At 44.1% G+C, this 17159-nt stretch overlaps 1 protein-coding gene across 1 annotated transcript in view; it reads right to left on the reverse strand.

Annotated features, from left to right (window-relative positions):
* Positions 1–17159, reverse strand: part of igf2r (insulin-like growth factor 2 receptor) — a 49781-nt gene that overhangs the window by 13437 nt on the left and 19185 nt on the right. The window contains exons 19-39 of the mRNA XM_063002544.1: positions 16423–16599; positions 15397–15498; positions 15085–15186; positions 13955–14126; positions 13687–13860; positions 12499–12642; positions 10287–10465; positions 10106–10193; positions 9054–9257; positions 8259–8389; positions 8066–8169; positions 7632–7765; positions 6461–6657; positions 5200–5326; positions 4697–4828; positions 4344–4606; positions 2174–2386; positions 2034–2084; positions 1837–1935; positions 1593–1751; positions 1287–1485 (exon numbers count right to left, since the gene is read on the reverse strand). Coding sequence (XP_062858614.1) covers positions 1287–1485; positions 1593–1751; positions 1837–1935; positions 2034–2084; positions 2174–2386; positions 4344–4606; positions 4697–4828; positions 5200–5326; positions 6461–6657; positions 7632–7765; positions 8066–8169; positions 8259–8389; positions 9054–9257; positions 10106–10193; positions 10287–10465; positions 12499–12642; positions 13687–13860; positions 13955–14126; positions 15085–15186; positions 15397–15498; positions 16423–16599 — 3151 coding nt within the window. The remainder of the gene's footprint in view (positions 1–1286; positions 1486–1592; positions 1752–1836; positions 1936–2033; positions 2085–2173; positions 2387–4343; positions 4607–4696; positions 4829–5199; positions 5327–6460; positions 6658–7631; positions 7766–8065; positions 8170–8258; positions 8390–9053; positions 9258–10105; positions 10194–10286; positions 10466–12498; positions 12643–13686; positions 13861–13954; positions 14127–15084; positions 15187–15396; positions 15499–16422; positions 16600–17159) is intronic.

Below are 17159 nucleotides of genomic sequence, written 5' to 3' on the forward strand. Positions count from 1 at the left end.
AGTACTGACCACGTCTTTTCACCTGAACAAGGCAGGTGTATACGGAGATGTGGCATGACTGTCCGTACGCGATACGGATCTCTACATGAAAACAAGCGTGTCGCTTCAAATTCAGGTTACAGGTTCAGCATTTACAGTCGGCCCTGCTCGTAAAGTGGGTGCAGTACAGCGACACGGCTCCCGAAGACCTGGGTTCAGTCCTCATGGCCAGCCAGTCAGTGTCGCTTGTTTGCAAAGTGTCCGTGTGGGTTTTATCAGGGTTCACCACCTCTCCGAACATGCACAAGAGGGATCAACTGTTCCTAAATTTTCCCAACCAGAGCAGAATTATGGGAAACCTTGATCATGAAGCCAATTAGCTACCAAAAATAGACCCACAGGTGACGAGCTCCTGCTGGGACTGAATACCATGCAGGCGATTAAGGACTGGGAGCCTTGCTTAGGAGCCCAACAGAGGCATTCAAATTGGCAATGGGGATTGAACCACAAATCTTCTGATCACTAGTTCAGTATATCAACCAGTAAACTACCACTGTACCACAGTAAAAATGTAAAGAAAGGCATAAGAAAATAATAATAAAGTGGAACCTCGATTTAACAGACCTCCAGCTGATGGATTTTGGATTTAACGGACAAAATCTGACAAACCGAACGTCCAGTCGGATTGTTTAAAATTCCTGTGAGAAGCGCACCGAGACCGGTAGTTCAGTGATCGTCCACTAGGCGGCGCTCGTTTCTCTGTTTACACGAGTGTTCGGATTTATTTTGTCAGGAGGCTCGCTGTGTTCTCGCCTTTTTCTCGCCGTTTTATGCAACGTTCTGCACCAGAGCTGCTCCAGTAACCACCAGCACAGCTTCAGGCTCAGAATAATTGAAACTCTCATTTGGAGTCCCCACTATACCATCAAAACATCTCCACCACACGAGGTAAATGAAATTCCTCCCCAAAAGTACAGAACATCGATTTTAATATTTATTTACAGATTCTATGTGACATATTTACAGATCTATTTACATTGTTTGTTATACTGTTGGTCAGATGCATGTTCAGCACTTTTGGGGACCTTTTTGCACCCCCTGGAAAAAAACCTCACTGTTTCGGACACTCATATTTTACAGACCAGTGCTCCCCTCTTTTAGTCCGTTAAACCGAGGTTCCTCTGTAATGATTAAATCAACAAATTTTAACAGGCACACTCATGAAATTTGTACACAAACGTTAGACTTAACGTTACATCTTGTAAACCACAGCGGGACCAGATGCAGTGAAGGATTTGGAGTCTGACCTGGAGGGCAGGGGTCTCCTCCGCCGTACTGCATGATGACGCTCTGATCCTCTCGGCTGTAGTTCAGACTCATGGCCTGACCGATCCCGAACGAAAACGCAGAGGAACCGGAGACCAGACACACCGGGCTGCTCTTACACGCCTTATCCGTCACGGCGCCGCACACGTTTACGTAATAGGAACCAGACGAGCCCGGAACCTGCGGAACAAAGCGAGGAAACGTCATTTCCAGTTCCCTATTTGAGGCAGCAGATCAGGTAGGTATAGGGAGCAGGGCGGGTCACTAGAACGATCGTGAAGAGCTACCTGAACCACTCCTGACAGAGTCGAGAGGTCGAAGGTGTACTGCAGCTGCGAGACATTGAGTTTGCAGCCCTCCGCGCTCACTTGCTCCGGACAGACCAGCGGAGTCGCCCACTCGAACACGTACGTACAGTCCAGCTGCCTCATCATCACCGGAGAACCCTGAAATCACGTGGTGTGGTGTGGGACTTTAATTCAAGGTTTATTTTTTTGTTGCTTTCGAACATTTAAAGAAGCGAACTCGTACCAGCTCCACGCCCTTCTGGCAGGTGAAAATAATTTTTGAGGTGTAGTTGACAGAGGGGTCAGCGAGACACTTCGTGCTGCTCCTAAACTCCATATCCACCTAGATAAAGAATGTGAAATATATTTATTAGCACATAAACAAAAAAAATCTACTTAAATATATTTATAAAGAATAATAAGAATAAGAGAGATCACCACCTCGTTTGTGGCAGCATGGTACACCGGGGGGGACGTGACACGCCCAATGTCCTGCACAGAGTAAAAACAAAATAATCATTCTTCATTAGAACCTGACGTTTTTCCATGATCAAAAGTGAACTGATGGGTAATGAACTCACTATGGGGTCTCCATCAGCGGGGTCCATGCACACCGCCGCCCCGGGAGGACACTTAACACCAGGAATGGGGTTCAGCGGCTGACAGACGTTGATGTAGAAGTCAGGAGAGTTGTCCTTGTCCACGTCCTCGTCCGTGGCGGTGTAGTAGCCGCTGAGGTGAATCAGGGGGCTCAGATCTAACAGGCTGCTTCCGGTCCACACAGAACAATTCACCTAAAAAACCACAGCGGTTTTACAGAGGGCAGCTGTAGCCCAGTGGTTAAGGTACTGGACTAGTAAGCAGAAGATTACTGGTTCAAACCCCACCATTGCCAGGTTGCCACTGTGGGGCCCTTGAGCAAGGCCCTTAACCCTCAATTGCTTAGCTTGCAAGTCGCTTTGGATAAAAAAATGTACAGGCACTGACGTGGGTGTTCTGAATCATTCCAGAGCTGTTAAGTGGCGCTAAGGTCTGAGGTTTTTAAACCAAGCTTTTCTTCTTGTCTTTACAGAGCTCGCTTTGTGCACAAGACCGCAGTCACGCTGGAACAGGGCAGGAAAGGGCCTTCCCTAAACTGTCCCTCCAAAGTTGGAAGCATATTTCCTTTATATGATCGCTTTCTTACACCTGTTAGCAACTGTTGTGGCTGAAATACATGAATTCACCGAGACTGAAACTCGACGTCAGTCGGTTCTGGGGGTGGTGTTGAGTTTTAAAGACGTTGAGTTTCTAGGTATTTTCTCCCATAGGGATGTTTGTGAAACCTGTTAATGCGTCCATGGATATTTTAGTCTCATGTAAAATAATGAGGTTGTTTTTGACACTCAAACACTGAAAATAACAGAAATATAATATAAACACACTGAAATACAATTACTAACAGTTAAACGTCAATAAAAATACAATAAAAGCTGCACTTTAGTTTTACTTCTTTATTGTTTCCTGACGCTTTTTAATGGTGGAGATGCTTCATGTTGGAATACCGTATTCCCTTCAGCACCGGCGCATTCACATGAGAAGTGACAAAACCGCTTTCATGCTGCTATGAAGTGTGACGGCGGTGCACAAAACTCACCGTGACTTATTGTAGTAAAACAGCGAGTGAGGAATGTGATTAGTGGAGGAACTTATGAGCGGTAATAATGAAGAGAAGTTTAGTGCTCCTGTCTCCTTCTTTTACTACATTAAACCACGTTAAGCTTTATTTTCAACCAGAAGCGTTTTAGACTCTGGGAGAAGCTGATTCTGATTCTCACCATTTCTCAGACGCTGGAGCTGTAACACAAGTTTAAAAGTGAAACAGGGAGGAGAATCCAGATAAACACAGATACATGTGGAGCTGTAACCCTGGATCTGACGCTTATTCCACACTGATGCCATTTCACAGCTCAGAACAAGCTCAGCTTTTGACATTAGGGGACGTCGAGTTACAAGGTACCTCTGTATATAGATCTATATCGTCAGGAGAAAGTAGGGGGAAAGGATCTTTAAGTTATTGTGTGAGGGGGGACTGGTTGGTCAGTATGAGGGCAGCCTGTGTATTCTGCTACTGTCATGAAGTACGATAGCAGTGGGCACAGAAGAACTGCCCAGCCACCGTAATTCCTCATTAACTGGGTGAGAGGGTTCTTCCAAGATCGCTCAGATTTTTGCAGGCTTCTCCAGCCTTGATGCCACCGCCCCAGCACACCACAGCAAAACAGAGAGTGCTCAGACTGACCACAGACCATGTTAGATCCATAGACTCTGATCTGACACGTGCTGTGATCTCCTCTCTCTCATGTAATGAGGCTTTGGGTTAATGTTTACGTTTCTATATTCGTTAGAGGATGTGTGCAGGTCAGCAGGGGTGTTTGAGTTCTGTACTCATTACCAAAAAGAGAGCGGTCTGGTTAACAAACACTACATGGACAAAAGTATTCGGACACCCTTTATAATGACTTTCAGCTACAACAATTACTAACAGTTGAAATAAATCAATCATATAAAGGAAATAATTTGCTTCCAAATAATACGTGGGACTCTGGTAGCCAAGTAGGTAGAGCTTTGGTCAATCAATCAGAAGGTTGGCAGTTTGAATCCAGGCTTTGCTGTGCAGCCACTGTTGGGCCCTTGAGCAAGGCCCTTAACCCTCTCTGCCCTGTACACACGCACGTATACGTGACTACGTGCTGCTCTCTGCTCGGTTACCTGGCGTTCGCAGACGAGAGGCGTGTGCCAGGAGAAGAAGTGGGTGCAGGTCTCCTTGTCCGAATCCACCAGCACAGGGTCGCCGGCGCCGCTCCCCTCGGACCTGCAGACGAAGCTGATCACGCTCTTGTGTTTGAGAGACGGATTCGCCGCGCACGCGTCTCCGCCGTCGTACGTCAGCTCCACCACCTGATCCTTATACGCCAGCTTCTTGTTAGCCATCCCGGCGTTCAGAGCCGTCGTGGCGTCCTTGATACACACTCCTGCGAGGAAGACGCGAATCGAAACGAATGAGGCGCGGTCATAAATCTCGGCCGTGCTGATGGCCGTGCGTCGAACGTTTAGGACGTTACCTGAACCTGAAGAGCAGCCGGCGTTCTCTATAGAGCCGCACACATTGAGCCGGTACATCTTCCGTACGTCTAGCCTGTCGTACACGGTGTATCCGCCGTCTTTACTGAGCGCGCTCAGGTCAAACTGATGTCCTGTGCAAAAAAATACAAAAAACACATGTTTTTAAAGTCACCAACTTCTTTTAAAGATTATTCTGATTATCGGTCATTTCACATTTAAAAAAACAGTAACATGACAAGCTTCATGCTTTTAAGAAGTTATATCGCTTTGTTTAGCAGCACCTATTAAAAAAACAACAACATGCAATTACTTTTTCTAGACTAGTTTAATTGTGTGGGGTGGAGTGTAGAGAGGTGGAGAAGAAGAGAGTGCGGAGGGTGGATTGTGTGGTTTTGGCGCTCCCTAAAGGGAGCAGCTGGGATGAATCATCATAGTCATCACTGACATTATTATAGTCAAACGCCATCGCCCGGGCGAAAGACGACCCATCGGTCGGACTCACCAGTGACCGGATTCGTGACTCTACAGTCTCCGTGTTCGGTGCTGTTGAGGGGACAGGCTGCAGCGGTAAACCAGACGAAACTGTAGGCGCAGTCGTCCAGCGCAGAGGTCAGCGTGGGTTTAGAGTCCTGCAGCCACACACAGACAGAAGGACGTTACGTGTGAAAAAAAAAACACTCCGGTCCATTACAGAATGCACACACACGCAGAAAGCATTTTGAAGCAGCATCAGTTAGTCTGACTGCACGTCTATGGACTTTTGGGAGGAAACCCACACAGACACAGGGAGAACATGCAAACTCCACACAGTCAGGACACTGGGAATTCCCCAGCTGGGCAATCAAACCAAGGACCCACTGCGCCTATTTGGGGAAAAAACATTAGTAAGGGGTCGGGCCACCTCAAGCTTCCAGAACATTGTCTCTAAAAAGGCACTAAGGTATTGAAACCGTCTCACACATCATCATCATCATCATCATCATCATCATCATAATGAAGAGACTTCAGGTTAATTAGGATTTGGTGGGTTGTTAGGATCTGGTGGATTAGGATCAGATGTGTTAGGATCTGGTGGGTTGTTAGGATCTGGTGGATTAGGATCAGATGTGTTAGGATCTGGTGGGTTGTTAGGGTGAGATGGGTTGTTAGGATCTGGTGAATTAGGGTTAGGTGGGATAAGATGAGGTGGTGGGTTAGGATCTGGTGAATTAGGATCTGGTGAATTAGGATCAGGTGGGTTGTTAAGATATGGTGGGTTAGGATATGGTAGGATAGGATCTGGTGGGTTAGGATCTGGTGAATTAGGATCAGGTGGGTTGTTAGGATCTGGTGGGTTCTTAAGATCTGGTGGGTTGTTAAGATCTGGTGGGTAAGGATCTGGTGAGTAAGGATCTGGTGAGTTAGGATCTGGTGGGTTAGAATCAGGTAAATTAACATCTGGGGCATCTAGGATCTGGTGGGTTGTTAGGATCAGGTGAATTAGGATCTGGTGGGTTCAGATCTGGTGGAAGAGGATCCGGTGGGTTAGGATCTGACGGGTTAAGATCTGGTGGGTTAGGATAAGGTAGGATAGGATCAGGTGGGATAGGATCCGGTGGATTAGGATCTGATGGGTTAAGATCTGGTGGGATAGGATCTGGTGGGTTAGGATCCGGTGGATTAGGATCTGATGGGTTAAGATCTGGTGGGATAGGATCTGGTGGGTTGTCAGGATCTGGTGGGTTGTCAGGATCTGGTGACTGGAAGATCACGTCATATCTTACCACCTTGCTGCGGTCACATATGAAGCGGATGTAGGTGGTCCGTTTGCGGTCGCTCCCGGGACAGTCGGCTCCGTCGGTGTACCTCAGTACCAGCTTGTCTTTCTCCCACTGCGGTTCGGACTGAGCTTCTCCCAGACTCACGTACTGCTCGCCCGTCTTCATGCAGGCCGCCGCCCCGCTCGGACACCCCCACGAACCTCAAACACACACACACACACACACACACAGGTTATTTCACTTAGACAATCAGTTACACACAAAATACATACGTCTCTCATTCTGCTGCACTATATCTATACACACATTATATGGACAAAAATATTGGGACACACCTCTTAATCACATAATTCAGTTTTTCAATCACGTTTATACAGGTGTATGATATGCTATGTATTCCTAGATGTTCCACCAACAACTGTGAGGGGTATTACTGAAGCGTGGAAGCATTTAGGAACCACAGCAACTCTGCCACTGGACTCCGGAGCAGCGGAAATCCCACCTCTCTGTCTGGCAGTCCGAATGACTAGTCTGGATTTAGAGAATGCCAGGAAAACTGCCTGCCTGACCACACTGTGCCATCTGTAAAGTGTGGTGGAGGAAGGTTAATGCTATGGGGTTGTTTTTCAGGGGTCGGACTCGGCCCCTCAGTTCCAGTGAAGGTAAATCTTAATACTTTAGCATACCAAGACATTTAGGACACTTGTATGCTTGCAACTTTGTGGGAAGAGTTTGGGGAAGGCCCCAGTGCACAATGCAAGGTCCATAAAGGTACAGTTGTGTGAGTTTGGTGTAGAAGAACTTGACACCAAGACTATCAGTGTCCGACCTCAAAAACGCTGTTCTGGATGAATGGGCAAAAATTCCCACAAACACACTCCCACTCCCACAAGAGTGGAAGCTGTTATAGCTGCAAAGGGGGGAGGACAAGCCCTTATTTACGCCTATGGATTTAAAATGAGCCATAATAAAAGCTTCTATAGGTTTAGTTTGTACTAATTTTCTCCATATAGTGTACGTAAATACACTTTCTCCTCAGTTCACTTCAATTTCAGCATTTACTAGATCACATGACCACTGGTAATTTTTATAAAACCTAAACCTCACCCCCAACCTCCCACAAACAATATTAATAATTAAAAAGCAGCTTATTTATTTATTTCTAATAACTCACCACTCTGAGGCACCAAAGACTTGCACACGTTGATGTAGTAGCGCTGCTCTTTATTCCCAGTCGGTGGCAGAACAACCCAGTTACTTCTGTGCAGAGCCAGCGGGGACAGATCGTACGAGTGCCCACCGCCGTCGCTGTAAAGAATCAAGTAAAAAACCCAACATTTTAATGCATTTTCCTCTCAATTTAGTCATATCCAATTACCCGATCGCATTTCGCCCCTTCACTCCGGACCCCAGGAGAGTCGTGACTAACACACGCAGTACTGACACGCACCGATCTCCATTATCCCCCGTCTCTGTGCAGTACCATCCATCAGCCACCAGATGTCGTAATTTCACCCTCAGCCGAGTTTGTTTTACCGCTGTGCCATCCTGCCACTTGACCGGTGATGCCCAAACTTTTGCACATCTATAAAGAACTGTGATTCTTACTTGTAAGAGCAACTGATAGTCTTAAAAGGAGGGCAGGCCAACGCGGTGTGCCAGTTAAACAGGTAGGTGCAGTCTGCAGTCTCCCTGACGTACACCGGAACACCCTGGAGCGGGAAAAAAATAGAGATGTGAGACAAAGCGGCGCCGAGGAAGCCGGAATCGTGTCGGGCGACGACTGGAGGATGAAACGTACAGGATTCTTGCTGTGGTCGCAGAAGAAAAGGATGGCGGTGGATCGCTCGTAGATCTTGTGGCAGATTTCTCCGTGCGTGTAGTTGATCATGATGACGCCGTCATCGAACGTCAGGTTCTGATTAGCCAGCCCTGCAACAGACGAATCGAGAATCATGACTCACGAATATTAACTCTAGAATCACAAATTATAAATCATTAATCATTTATCATGACTCAAGAATTACAAATCATGACTCTAGAATTATGATTCATGACTCATTACTCTAGAATCATGACTCATGAATCAGGACTCAAGAATCACAAATCATAAATCACAAATCATGACTCATTACACAACTCATGAATCATAAGTCATAATCATAACTCAAAATACACAAATCATGACTCAAAATACACAAATCATGACTCAAGAATCACAAATCATGAATCACGACTCATGAGTCATGACTCATTAATCATGACTCAAAAATCACAAATGGCTCATAAATCCTGATTCAAGTATCACAAATCATGAATCATGACTCAAGAATCATGATTCAAAAATCAGAAATAATGACTAATTATGACTCAAGAATCACAAATCATGAATCACGACTCATGAAACAAGAATCATGACTCAGGAATCACAAATCATGACTCATGAATCACAAACCATGACTCATTCATAATGACTCAAGAATCACAAATCATGAATCATAACTCGAATCACAAATCACAAATCATGACTCAAGAATCACAAATCATAAATCACGAATCATGACTCATTTGGTTAATAACAATAAAATGTACTGACCTGAAATCCTGTGACTGGTTCCCTTAACCTGACAGGACGACACCGTGTTGTCGGTTCCGTGCGGGCAGACCGAGCTCGTAACAGGGCCGCACACGGCGAAGTGATACTCATATTTAGCGCTCTTCACTTCGTAGTCTTTCCCAGACAGCGGCGTCAGATTGTACTCGAACCCGCTCCTCGGATCCTTTACTTTACAGTTCGTACCTAAAGAGGCGAGAGGAAAAAAAAAAAAGAGATGAAAAGACGTATTTACACAAGCAGGGAGGAAGTAAATAAACGACATTGATCGGTTTGGTAAAGTGGGAAACCTTCAACCGCATCAAGGTCTTATGATAAGAGCCTGTGTCTGAGTTCTGAGGGTTCGGATCCCAGGTTGGGCTCACAAACACAGAAGACGCCTGATAGTACGAGAACCTAGGCATTGTGGGACGCATCCCTTGTACGAGGCAGGTTTATATAGAGATCCGTATCACGCACGGAGAGACACGCACTGATCTCCGTTATCCTCCGTCTCTGCGCAGTATTATCCATAAGCCAGCAGAGGTCGTAATTTCACCCTCCCGCCCGGGGATGAGCCAATACCTGTCTGTATAGACGCCTGGGCCAGCCGTAGGCAGAGCTTGAGAGTACGTTTTACCGCTGTGCCACCAGAGGTGCCCAAACTTTTGCACATTTATAAGGAATTGTCAGGTCACAAGCTTGGATTACAAAGGAGGGTTTGGTCCGGGAGGGCATCCGGTGTAAAAACTGTGCCAGATCATGTATACGGATGAACAAGGTGCTGTGACGCCCCCTAAAGCGAGCAGCTGGAAGGAATGATTCCTTTACATTAACGGCATTTAGTAGAGCATTTTATCCAAAGTGACTTACAATTAAAAAGTGACCGAATACAATTTGAGCTACAGTGAGTTCAGGTACACTGGCATGTTTATACTTGATCATGTTTTTATTTTAAACCCTTCAGTGTGTAAAGAGTGCCAGTAAATAATAAAAAATCTACATATGTATATGTATATATGCATAAGAACCAGCATGACCAGCATGACCGTTACCCTGGACTCTCCTGACGGGACACGCCTCAGAGGTCCTCCAGATGAACACGTACTCACAGCCGTCCTTACGATCGAAGATCGGTGATCCCTTCAGAGAAATCAGCAAATAGTTTAAAAAAATCATGTAAAAAGGAGTCAAACCGAGTAAATCTAAATCTGAATCGGGCGTGGCGGTGCTTACTGGACTGTCGTCGCACTGGAAGATGATGCGAGTCGAGTAGCGACCGTTTGATCCACACTTATCACCGTTCATGTAGACGATGCTGATGGAGCCGTCGGATCCGGCCTGCAGGCTGGACTGCACGAAGCCCAGGTTCAAACCTCGCCCGTTAATCTGGCCACACGCCCCGATCAGTTCCACTGCCAACGACAGATCTCGGTTAGTGCCACCAAGAACTCCAACTATTTTTTTGCTAGTTACAGCTTTCAGTTCAATGTAATTTTGTGTTTGTATGATTTGTGTAAATTATATTTATTTAAAGTTTCCTCCAGGCCACCCAAGAAGGATGAAGGTCCCTGCTGAGTCTGAATCCTCTCAAGATTCCTTCCTGTAATTTTAAGGGAGTTTTTCCTTGCCACAGTCGCCCTCAGCTTGCTCAACAGGTTTTTTTTTGGTCTGTTGGTCCTGGATTTTGTAAAGTTGCGTTGAGACACTGTAAAAAGCTCTATATTAATAAATTTGACTTCACTTGACTTTTTTTTTTTTTTTTTTTTAATTAAATTTTTACCCCTTTTTCTCCCCTTTTTAGCGCATCCAATTGTTCAATTAGCATCGTGCTTCCTCTCTGTCTATGCCGAACCCTGCCCTGACGGAGGTGATTGAAGCTAACCCGTATCCCCTCCGAAACACGAGCAGCAGCCAGATGCATCTTTGCCACCCACACATTGACGAGTTTGGCGCCACCTAGCGTTGCATGCGGAGAGACACACCCTAAGGGCACCCCCTCCCATCTCTGTGTAAGCGCCTCCAATCAGCCGGCAGAGAACGCAATCGCATTCTGACAGAGAGAGACCCACATCCGGTTCTTTGTCCCACCCCCCACATGAGCAACCGGCCAATCGTTGCTCATATAGCCACTCAGCTTCGAACCGGTAAAGCAAGGCTGGATTCGATACCACGCTTCTCAGAATCCAGCCCTGGTTGCAGCGCGTTTCTTTTTACCGCTGCGCCACCTGAGCGGCACTTCACTTGACTTTTGACTGTAGGAGGAAACCGGAGCTCCTGGGGGAAACCCTCACAGACACGGGGAGAACATGCAAACTCCACACAGACCGGACCGGGATCGAACCCAGGACCTTCTTGCTGTGAGGCGACAGTGCTACCAACTGAGCGTCCACAGACACGTTTACATGCCCTGTTGAAATTCATTTATTAAAGGGGCTGTGACCCAGGGTCTTAGTTTTTTTCAGATTTTTTTTATCCATTTTTTCTTATTTTCCTTTTTTTTTTTTACTTTTATTTATGTACCTGTTATGTACCTTTTTCTAGCACTAGCCTTTTTTTTGGCCCATATTTTAGTTTTTTTTAACTTAGATGTTTTTCCTTGTTTCTTTCTTTTTGATTCTTGCTATTTTCTTTTATTTCTTTTCCTGCCCTGTACTTTGTGTATTTATTTTCATTTCCTTCATCTTTGTACTTCTGACTGTTTTTACGACTACTAATGTAATAATTGGTAAAATATACTGTATAATTTGATATTTATTTCTGTGTGATATTTTTATGAATATTGCAGGTCTGTATATCTTAAAAACAGACAAAAACAAAAGAAATGTCACGTTTTTGGGGGTAAAAACAAGATATTTCCAGCGTAGTTTTTGTGAAAACCTGCATTCGGTGCAAACGAGCAATTATTTGCACATTAATAATGAGACCGATATAAATGATGTATTCAGCATAACCATGATCTCATTTCATTATTTCATTTCAGTTCTAGCAGAGGATTCCAGTCCATCACGGGTCCTCCAGACATTGCCAGTCACGTCTGCATGTATGTGGACACCCGTCCGGTGTCCTGTCGATAGCACCTCTGGGGATTTGAACCCTGGACTCAAGCGGTAGAGCATCTGCATACATGTTCACTTCACTAATGGTGTCACATCTGTGCTGACGTTCTGCCTGGTACGTAATATGTTGTGATTTTCCACCATAAATATTCAAATAAAAACATTTTTTATTATTAATAGAGGGGCTTTAACCCATCAGTCTATTATTACTACGGAGGTTACAGTTAAATAGCAAATGAAATGAGTAATGAAATGAGTAATGAAATGAGTAACTGATTTATCAGAATTATCTGATTATTCTCTACATGTAACACACACACACACACACACACACACACACACACACACACACACACACGAGACGATAATAGAAAGATGAAGTGACTTACTGGGACAGTCCGGGATGTGTAGCAGAGGTTTACACACGCTGATGTAGAACTTTTGAGACTTGGCCTGTTCTGAAGTGTCTAGAGGAACATAAGCTTTATCATCCACGCTCAGGTCACTCAGATCGTACTCGTTTCCATGAGAGTCTGCAAAAAAAAAAAAAAAGCACTCTATTATAATTTATTACAGTATTATAAACTGGTGAAATTGCAAGTTTGGACACCCCTGATATAGTGTATAATGCAGGGGCTTCATTAAATGCTGATAGACAATGCAAGAACAAATAAGACTGTATAATCAGCCACTGTGAATGTGTGTTGAAGGCGAGTCCGTGTACTTTTGGTCATTCGTTTTTCACTTCAAATCCCAAAGTTGAAAAACAAGAAAACGGGAAAACAGGGCCTTATTCGTTTTAGGATCAAAAATCAAATAACACACAAACAGAAAATGAAAAATGGCTCGTATTTCAATTTTCCTAAATCAACATTTTTTATCAGTTCAACCATAAATAAACACACAAGCGTGTGTGCGCTAACATGCGAGTATTTCATATATACAGTGTAAATAAAGCATTAGTATTGAAACAGTAATAATAACGTTACGACGCGTTCCCGCTTGTTCTGACTTTTGTGTTTGTATTTTTGACGTGTATTTATTTGCTCTATCTGCAAAACAAACAAACATTATGGGGAAGTGATTTCCACACTGGACATTGTACACCGCCGTGGTCGTGTTAGTTTATACTGGATGATCGTGTGACAGCCAAGACTTATTTATTTATTTCTCTTGAATTATAATATTTCTTGTTCTCGGGCCAATAAACATCCAAACATTAATTAAATTGCACAAACTAACTGCAGTAAACAAGGAGCAACAGCAATCACATATATTTCAAAAAGTGATTTGGTTAGTTTTTAGTTAAAGTTGTTTCTTAAAAGTGCATGAAGCAGAACGCTGAATAAAATGCAGTAAATGTTGTAATAGTGACACAGTGACGTGTACGATTAGTTCTGCCTGGATTACAGAATTGAGTTCTATACAGTAAAAAAATATCAATCTAAATAACGCCCCGTTTTCCAATATTGTTTTTTAAAACGAAAAAAACGACCCGTTTTCTTGTTTTTCAACTTTGGGATTTGAAAAGAAAAACGAATGACCAAAGGTACACGGACCAAGGCGTGGCCGCTCACCAGTGACTCTGCAATCGACGGGAGCCGGCTCACAAGCCAGCGCTGTCGAGAACTCGAACAGGACGTCGTGCTGCGTGTGTGAGGACGTGCTCATCTCCTCCCGGACGAACTTCAGGGACCCCGTCGTGGCGCTCTGATCGCACACAAAGTTCACGGTGAAGGTGGCTCTCATACCTGCAGCCAGAGAGAAACGATTCAGAGGAAACATCAGAGCGTATACGTTATTCAAATCCCCAAACCCCAATACATCAGGTCTAAAAGGACTCACCCAGAACTGTATCCAGCTCTCCTTTGTAGGTGAGGGTGAGCAGGCCGTCGGTGGAGAGCTGCAGGGACCTCTCCGCCCCGACGAAACTGTGAGGCTGGCCGTCCTCCACCACGCAGCCCGCCACGTCGGTCTTGTCCGATTTACAAGCGCTAGCCACGCCGCAGATATTCACCTGCGAGGAATCGGAGGAGGATCTCAGGACCGAGCTATGGTAACAACTACGATTCACAGATCACTTTACATTCTGTACATACAATCAATACAATTAGTGCAATAATAATTTTCATTATTATTGTTTGTTTCTGTTTTGCACTATTCAAACCCTGTACATGTATCCATATCATCATGTAAATACTCTATATTACTATAGAAGTTTTCTGCTAATTTTGTTGTGCCAAGTCATATATTTTTAATTTATATATACACACATTTCTTATTTAATAATCTTAATATAATAATAACTTAAATATATTATTCTAATGATATTTTACCATTAAAATAATTATTCAAATATTAATTTAATAAATATTAATATTATTGATTAATAATATGACTTATTTTCATTACATTTTTAATTTTTAAAATATATTATTTATGCATTTTCTCCCAATTTAGCATAGCCAATTTGGCTTATGCTGCTGGGGATCCCTGATTGCGTTCAAGCAGGGTACATTTCTGCTCATGTGCCCTCCGAGGCATGCGCGGTCCTAGCGGAACCCTTTTTACGTCCGTATTTCTGCACAGACGCCTCTATCCACTGATCAGCTAACCGGGGTCCTTGCACAGCGTTTGAAGACCCCACACACTTAGTTCGTTCATTTCCCCAACCCAGCAGACACGGTGGCCAAGTAGTGTCTGCTGCAGCCGACCGGTAGCAGAGCCGAGACTCGAACCGGGGCGTTCATAATCTCGGCTCTGGTGTGCTAGTGGAATATCCCACTGCGCCGCCTGGGTACCAAAACGATATATTTTTGATATTATTTATATATTTCTGTTTAGTTTTATCTTATTTTTATTTTATAATTGCTACTGGTCTCACTGAGAGCTACCAAACAAAGTTTAGCTGTATAACCACGATGACAATAAAGTCTATCGTATCTCATCTTATCTTATAAAAAAAAGTCACTTACGATGAACTGCTTCCCGTTCGCGGTGGTGTTGTACCCCGTCTGTGAGGTCAGAGGTCGCAGGTTGAACTCGAAGCCAGTGATGGGATGCTTCAAAGAGCAGGTCTGGGGCGAAAACACAAAGAATAAATGGAATTAAAACCCAGTTTTCCGAGGCAGCATATCAGGGCTTCGCAATTCTGTTACGTACAGGTCTGTGCGGACTTCGCTCGCATTTGCTCGTGCAGCGTCGTGTCATTTCAAGGTGTTTTTATCCACACAGATTCAATTTTGGACCAGTATTTAATGCCTTAATGACCGGGTGCTGAATCTCACCTGGTTGGCGGCCACGGCGGTCGAGATGGCGCAGGCGGCCTCGGTGTCCCACATGAAGTTGGCCGTGCAGTTCTGGTTCGTCACGAAACGTGGACCGGACGACTGCACAGCACACGGGTGAAAGAGAAGAAGAGAGTTATGTTTAGTCTTTTATTGCATGTTTCTTTTGCAAAGCAGTTCAAAAGCTTAAACCAGGGGTGGGCAAACGTATAAAAATGGATGTTTAATTGCTCAATTTCAGAGGGAACAGTGTTCTTGACCAGTCTTTATTGCCAACGTATTGTCTCAGATTTAGCAAAGTTTGATAGTGTTTCTAGTGGAATCTAGTGGAATCGGCAGGGTATTACAAGTGAAAAACGAAATAAAGGTGGTTTTTAGGACAATTTTGTAATTTAAAAAATACTGTTTTATATTAAAATGACACATCTAAATGTTGTTAATTACATTTCTGTTCATTTTAAATCATAATTCTGACAATTTGAGTCATTGGTGGACAAACTACAGCCCACCAGTGCCTCACTTAAATTGTCATGACAATGAATAAAAATATATTAATAAATAAATACAAAAAAAACTTTGTAATTAAATGCATTTAAATGTGTAGCTTGAAATAAAAGAGCATTTTTGCTGTTTGCCTGTAGTCTGCCCAACACTGACTTTAACTGACTTAAAAAAGTGATTTAAAAATGATTAAAAAAATACATAATTAACAACATTTAAATGTCATTTTGAATAAAACAAGTTTCTTTTACACAGTTCATTCTAAGCCAATGTATTTCAGTCCTTTCTAACTTATAATTAATTAATTACAGCCCAAATTTGTGGTCAAAATCAAAATACGATTAATTTTCAGGTCTAGCGCCCCCTCCCTGTCAGGCAGGGTTTCACAGAGAGCCGTATTGCATGTAGACAGATCCATTCGATTTCACCACCTCAGGCCCCCAACTGTGCCTGGGACCCGGACCAGGTTGACATCAGAGCGCCCCCTGGACTTCTAAAACCCGGTTATGAAGGTCTGATCCTCACCACGTATCCTTCAGAGCAGATGAAGTGGATGCGGGTGGTGTAGGTGCTGATCAGTCCGTCCGCCTCGCAGGCCGAGCCGTCCGTGTACTCCAGCATCAGCTGGTTCTCCTCCACGAACACCGGACCCCTCTTAGCCACGCCCATGTTACTAACGGTCACCTTTTCGGAGGGCGAACCCTGTAGGAAGGACGTTTGTACCAGGTCAATATAGCAAGAAGGCAAACAAACTGGCTTAGGGCACGTTCACATGAGAAGCAGCAAAACTGCTTTTCCTATGGTGGCCTCCAATGAGACAAACTGTTTGATATGAGGCGGTAAAAGCTTTTCAAGAGTCTGGAAGTGCGGGCCTTGATACTCCCATAGCGCCAACAAAGAGAACAACTAGTCACACACTGTCCAACAAACAATACATTTACATTTTTAGCATTTAGCAGACGCCTTTATCCAAAGCGACTTACATTGCAGATACAGTATACAGTTTGAGCAAGTGAGGGTTAAGGGCCTTGCTCAAGGGCCCAACAGCAGCGGTGGGGCTTGAACCAGGAACCCTCTGTTCACTGGTCCACTACCTTAACCACTAGGCTACAACTGGCCCCAATAAAAGTCCATACTGTCCCAACTTTTACTGATTTGTTCTAGTTCTATTGTAGTGCATGTTCTAGTTCTATATTATTATTATTATTATTATTAATATTATTATTATTAAAAGTTGTGATGTTCGGGTGAAGCAGCACTGT

The sequence above is a fragment of the Trichomycterus rosablanca genome, chromosome 9 (assembly GCF_030014385.1).
Source record: "Trichomycterus rosablanca isolate fTriRos1 chromosome 9, fTriRos1.hap1, whole genome shotgun sequence".
Lineage (NCBI taxonomy): Eukaryota > Metazoa > Chordata > Actinopteri > Siluriformes > Trichomycteridae > Trichomycterus > Trichomycterus rosablanca.